Source organism: Myotis nattereri, assembly GCF_964212035.1.
Source record: "Myotis nattereri genome assembly, chromosome: 11".
NCBI lineage: Eukaryota > Metazoa > Chordata > Mammalia > Chiroptera > Vespertilionidae > Myotis > Myotis nattereri.
In genome coordinates, this window is record NC_138086.1 from 22,614,611 (window position 1) to 22,621,461 (window position 6,851).

General features: G+C 47.8%; 1 protein-coding gene across 1 annotated transcript; it reads right to left on the reverse strand.

Moving 5' to 3' along the window:
* Nucleotides 1–2,589: 2,589 nt before the first annotated feature.
* Nucleotides 2,590–3,576, reverse strand: KLF14 (KLF transcription factor 14; the record flags this gene model as incomplete). The annotated part of the gene is made up of 1 exon (XM_081102770.1): nucleotides 2,590–3,576. One exon carries the CDS (start codon nucleotides 3,574–3,576, stop codon nucleotides 2,590–2,592), a length of 987 nt encoding a protein of 328 aa, XP_080958896.1.
* Nucleotides 3,577–6,851: the final 3,275 nt, after the last annotated feature.

A 6,851-nucleotide genomic window follows, 5' to 3' on the forward strand; every position in this document is an offset into this window, starting at 1 on the left:
CCATTATGTGGCTACTGTAGTGTTCTGGGTATTTTCTTCTCCACCACTGCAAGTCCTAGGAGGAGTCTCTGAAAGACATGCCACATTTAGACGAGATTGGGTGCGTTCAGGATGATATGACCAAAGACAGACATGCCGCGTTTAGATTGTGAGAAGCCATCCCCAGACAAAAGCCCCCAAGATAGAAACCCCCAAAAAAGGACACTACTTGGGAGCTTGAGAATGAAAAGTTATTTATCAAAGGGTAGTCGGAAAAGCCAAACTTTTTGAGCCAGATTCCAGAACAGTCAGCGGGAGTCTCTCCTGTTAGCTTCATCGGTCCACCTACCCAATGGCAGATCTTCTACTGAAAGGGAACATCATAGTCCTCAAGGGGGCCTGGCGTGCCCTTCCTATCCAGTTCCAGCTGAGGAGACAAACAGAGCAAAGCGAGGACTCTTCCCGCCACCAAAACCCACCTCCGCAGTTGGAAGCCTCCTTTTCCCATTCGTAACCCAAGGAGAGAGCCACCTTCCCTGCTTAGTCCACATCAGGAAACAATAAACATCTTCAGAGTCACAGGCCACAGCCTTCGGGTCCTTCTGAAGGACTTTTCCCTCACTTAGTACAGGAGCACTTAGTAGAGTCGCCATGTCAGGTTCATATCACTCACTCTCTCTCTCGAGGGAGCAGGAACACCCAGAACCAGAAAGAGAATAGAATTGGCATTGAAAATTAACCTGCCAAGTCAACAGACAAAATATCTCCCAAGATGCCAGAGTCATTCCCACTTTAAGTCCACATGATGTGGAAGGAGGGAACGAACTCAACCTGCTAAGAAAAGGGCTTTCAGGTTAAACACAATAAGCAAAGGATTCAGCAGGGACCAAACATTTGAAGGAACACAGAAGTGATAGAGAATAGGGAGGGCGGGGATCTGGTGGCAGGAAAGGAGAGAGGGGTCCTTTGACTAAGGGCCCAGAGAGAAAGCAGGTAGGATAACCAAGCGTGAGGGAATCACTTAGAAAGCAGGTACCTAACGTCTAGCCATGGCTTTTGCCAGCAATTTAGCAAGTGACTTTGAGCTTATCTAGGTTTCAGTGTCTTCATCTGCAAAACAGCGGAAAGCAGTTTGTTAACTAGATGCCTGTTATAGCTCTTTGAGATTATGGCATCCTCCACAAGCGTGACTGACAGACTATTACAAGACTTTCAGGAGGGGGCCGAGGAGAACCTTACCAGAGCAGGAAATGCCTTCCAGCCCCATCTCTAACGAAAGGGTCACACGTATACACATTCACACACACACACACAGAAGCAAAGTGGCAGACAATTTCATCATAGCAGCAGAGATATACATAGAAAAAATAAATACTGTTGATGCTCACGTCTGCACTAGGAAAGAGGGGTCCTGAGGGTGTAACTTGGAGGGATTCCAAGGGTCGGGGGCGGGGGGAAAGGGTCCTTTTATTTGATAATAGCTTTCACCTGGCTTTTCCTTCCCCAAATCCAGGGCAGCCAGCTCTTTGGAAGAAGCCACTCTCACCTTCCCCTCCTCAAACTACCAACTCACCTGTTGCTGAAACAAAAATGTACAGATCCCAAAAGAAAGAACCCCCTAGTTAGCCATTAAGAAATGAACGTAATCTACCACAACACCTGAGATTACTTGGAGTGGGCAGCCAGAACCACATGCCCTATTTCCCTGAATGTTGTTGTGGATCTATCTCACCCAAAGTCATTTGGGTTCACCCTCTGGGAGAAGGGGGCACTAGCCTGGACCACCCCTTGATTTCTGGTGCTTTTCTGGTCGCTTCCCCAAATTTTAAACCAATCTCACATGAGCGTGAGCCAAGAAGTTACCCTCCCCACTGAGGAATCCAAATGGGAAGAAAGGCTACCACGAAAGTGCAGGGTTCTAAACCAAGCAACAGGACCTGCAAAGCGGGCGCACGCCATTCCCCAGACACCAAGAAGCATCCCCCAGCCACACATCCACATGGACTCTAGCAGGGCCTCTCCTAGCAGAGGTCGCTGGGGCAACTGGGGAGTGGAGGACTCCAACCTCCCATCAACCTGGGATCCCTGTGTAAAAGATACTAAAAATAAATTAGTAAACATTGCTGTTTACAGAAATAGAAATCATTTCTGTTTCCAAAGGCCTCTCACCATCCCAGTCCTGGACACTGCCAAGACTGCCACCCCTGATACACGCTTCAAGGTCCGCCCTGGTGGGTGGGTAAGACACCAGAGTCCTTCCAGACCGGGAGCTCCTCAGGCACCTGAGAATTCCAGTTTCACATCTCTGCTTCCAGGGAAGGGAGAATCTTCAGGACACTGGAGAGTACTGGGGGGGTTCATCCCTTCTCATCAGTTCCCAGGGGTTGCCTGGAGGCAACCCTCCCCCTTTCAGGATGATCTACGTGGTGCAGGAATTCCTGCTCTTTTCAGGCCCCCAGGCCCTCCCCAGGGTCCAGCATGCCAGTCTGGACCCACCCTCAGAGCGGAGGAACCAGTCTGTGCCTTGGTAGCACGACACGGTGGGGAAGAAGGTTGGGCAGAAAGAAGGCAGGGATAGTATGGCTGGGGGGTCGTCCTGGCGGGGGACGACTAGCAGCAATGACTGTCAGACAGGCTGGCGGTAAGGCTGGACGCCTGGTCGGGGACGGAGCCGGAGCTGTCCACCAGGCTGGCAGGTTGCGCGTGGACGCGGGGTGTGCGACGACGCCCCCGGTACTCGATCATGTCGGGATGATAGGCTGGGTGGCGGCGGGCATGCTTGGTCAAGTGGTCGCTCCGGGAGAACTGCTTGGGGCAGAGCGGGCAGGAGAAGCGCTTCTCGCCCGTGTGTGTCCGGTAGTGGCGGGCAAGCTCGTCGGAGCGCGTGAACTTCTTGTCGCAGTCGAGCCAGTCGCAGGAGAAGGGGCGCTCCCCCGTGTGGGTGCGCTGGTGGGACTTCAGATGTGACGACTTGTAATAGGCTTTGTTGCAGCCCGGGAACGGGCAGCGGTGGCGCTTGGCTGCAGGTGTGACTGGCCTCCGACGGGGACCTGGACCCGTGGCAGGGGCCGGTCCCACGCCAGGGGTCGCGCCGGAGCCCGCATCCAGGACGGCAGGCGCTCCGGAGCCGTCAGGTGCTTCGGGGACCTCGAGCGCGCCGGAGAAGTGCTCGGGCCAGGAAACTTCGGCCGGGTCGGAGGCCAGGGCCGGCTCGAGGCACAGGGGGGGCCCCGAGCACGGGGTGGGGCCGGAGGAGCCCGACGAGGCGCGCGGAGCTTCCCCCGAGCTCTCCCCGAAGCCCTCCCCGGCGCCGCCGCTCAAGTCAGCCAAGACGCTGGCAGCCAGCAGGTGGGGCGCGGCGCCGCACGCGCCGGGGCTGGGGGCGGGGACCTGGGGAAGCAGGGGGACCGACGCGGGTCCCGGTGGTCCCGCACCCGGCAGAGAGGACTCCGGCGGCGCCGCCGCACCCACCTCCGAGCCGGCGGCTTCTCCCGCGCCCTCGGGGTCCTGCGGGCGGCGGTGGACCACGGCGCCCGCGGACATGGACACCAAGCATTCGGCAGCGAAGTAGTCCAGACACGCCACGGCTGCTGACATGCTGGCACCGCCGGGCCGCCGGCGAGCGCGGTCTGAGCGCAGCCGGCTGCGAGCGAGCGAGTTCTCCGGAGCGTCCGTCCCGCAGCCTCGGAGCGAGAAGCAGGAGGCCCGGTGCGCGCCGCCCGCCGCCCGCCGCCCGCCGCCGCCGCTGCTGCCGCCCGCGCGGAGCCCGCCCCGCTTGACGCGCCCCTGACGCACCGGAGCCCGCGGGGGCGGCGGGACCCGCCCCGGTCCACAGGACACCCCCTCGGAGCGCGCGGCCCGCCGGCCCGAGTCCTTTTTAACAGCCTAGGAAATTATCTTGTCTTCGCGTTCTTGCCTCTGCTGGCGAGCCAGGTAATTTTCATAAAGAGAAAACTCTCCGATCGTAACTTCTGGGCAGCCTGCCGGCTTCGCCCCCCCCCCGCGCCCGCTGGTCCTCCGCCAGCTGGGTGTCCGGCGGAGTCCGCGAAAGTTTTTTTTTTTCTTTCTATTTTTTTAAGGGAAAAAATGCTAATACCTGACCTGTCTTTCGATGCATAATGACGATCGTTAGCGAAGCGGGCTGGAATTGCATTTCAGTTCCGTCCACCGCTGTCAGACCAGATTTAAAATCTCCCGAAGTCTGCATCAAAAAAGTTTTCTCATTTAACAGTCCCGCTGTTAATCCCGGGTCGGTACCAAATCCCCAAATAGATCCACTGCGTAGCCATTAATTAATAGCGTTTTGAATCAGAAACATTTTTAACCTTGAAAAAGCAAAGAATCCTCTCATGGTTGAAATTGAAACTTAGAATCCTTTGAGTAACGATTTAACTATTCAGCCAACGAAAGAAAAATGCATGTTTAAACTGCATTAACCTGTCACAGGCATAGGAACAGATTTCCACGCTGAAATATAAATTACAGACTAGTAGCGAGATAAACACATTAAAATGGACTCCCACAATTTTAGTCATAGAAAGACACGTTTCTAATTAGACAACATCTTTTATTTTTATTTTGGCAAAAATTAAAAATAAGAAAATGCAGCAAATGGTATAGAATTGCTCAAATGGTGTTTTGTGATTGTGGAGGCTTTTCTTTTTAATATAATCAGACACAGGTTATAGATATTCTTATATTTATTCACTGCTTTCATTTATTTTCCTTCTCTGATATTTAAAAATTGAAAAAACATAGAAAAGCAAACAGGATGATTTGTAAAAATGGTCATAGCAGGGATTTTAACGTACACAAGCTTTACTGATACATTGAATTATGTGCATTTTGTTTGCAATTCTTCCGTGCCTTTTCTTTTGACAATTAAAATACATATACATCAAGAATAATATAGCTTTAGGTATTTACTTCCTAGAATAATCAAATGTGAAGTAATTGTCATATTTGCTTCAGGTTTTTTATTTATATTAAAGAAGATAGGGTTGAATGTCACTTTATTTTCCCTCCTCAGTCCCATTCACCATTCTCCCTCCTTCCCTAGGTAATCAGTATTATAATGTGTGTATTCTTCCAGCATTTGTTATTATACTTTATTACCTAATTACCTATATATATTTATATGTAAATCTATACCTATGCTTATGCATTTTAAATTTTCTTTATAAATGCTACAGTAGTGTACATATTATTTTGCAACTTACTTTTTTCCCCTCAGCATGATTTTGAGAACTATCCATACTGATACCTATAGAATCTATTCATTTCAGTAGTTTTATATTATTGTCAGCTTTATTATTTTTGTGGCTGTTCCCCTCTGAAACAGATTATTGTAAAGTTGCTTGCCTTAAAATTGTAGACAGTTAACTCTTAATCTACACATAGAAAAATTCTATCAGAGACAGAATTCTTTACTAGCTGCTTTTCTTTTAATTTTATTATTTAGAAAAATGTAAAGGTATTTTAAAATGCAGAGAGAATATTACAAGCACCCATTTACCTATCTCATAAAATTGGTAAATGTTAGCATTTTGCCATATCTGTTTCAGGTCTATTTTTTAAATGGAGCTATTTAACATTTCTGATAAAATTGAAATCTCTCAGTACTCCTCTCCAAAATCATTTTCCACCCTTTACTCCAAAGGTGAACACTATCCTGAATTTGGTATATAACTTTACAATCTAGGTTTTACACTTTTACAACAAATTAACCCATGAAAACACAGAACATTGCTTTGTTTGATTTTTTAAAATGCACATGTGTGGTGTTAGACTGTACCTATTCTGTGACTTTTTTTTCCCTTCAAGGTATGTTTCTGTTCTTTCTCTCCATGGTGATAAATACACATCCAATCCATTCATTTTAATTGCTATATTATAAGTCCATGCATATGAATATGCCCTGTTCATTCATTCCCCTATTGATGAATATTTAAGCTGCTGCCAATATTTTGGTATCATGGGCAGTGCTAGTATGAACATACGTGTACATGTGTCCCATACACATATGTGAGGATTTCTCTGTGGGGAGTCTAGATGGGGAATTGCTAGCCTGCTCACACATTTTCAGTTTTATCAGAGACTGCCAAATGTTTTTTTGAATTTACATCCCCATCAGCAGTGTATGTGAGTTGTTTCCCTCACTTGACCTTCAATACTTTCTAGATTCAAAGTTTTCTTATTTCTGACTATTTGATTTTTTAAAGACTCAGTATTTCATTGTTTTATTTGAATTTCCCTCACTGCTAGTGAGTTGAGCATTTTATTGGCTATTAAGGTTTCTGAGTCTGTGATTTGCTTTCTCACAGTCACCCATTTTTCCAATGGGCTGTGAATATTTTCATCTTTTTTTCTCTTGAGTTGTAGGGGTTCATGCATATAAACATTATATTGTCTCAGTCTGAGACTCCTCTCTTAACTGCTTTTGATGTGTTCTGCACTATAGAAAATTCAAAATGTAGTCAGAGTCACTGATCTCTTTCTTTATAGTTTGTGTCACTTGTGTGTCTTATTAAAGAACTCTCTTCTGTACCTGATGCCATGAAGAGAGCCTCCTATTCCCCCCCCCCCCCCCTTAATGCTGTAAAGTTTTGCTTTCTACACTTGTAAAGTTGATCCATCTGGGACTTTTTTTTTCCAGTGGTGTAAAATAGGAATTACTTTTACTCCTTCTCTCCCCCACATGGAAAACCTATTGTTCTGCCTCAATTTTCTGAACAGCCTTTCATCCCCACATTAATGTGTAATGCCACCATGACTGAAAATTAAATTTCTACGTATTTGTGGACATGTTTCTACTTTATCCTTCTCCACCAAGCAAATCAATTCTGAACTAATACCACACTGTTTTAATTATT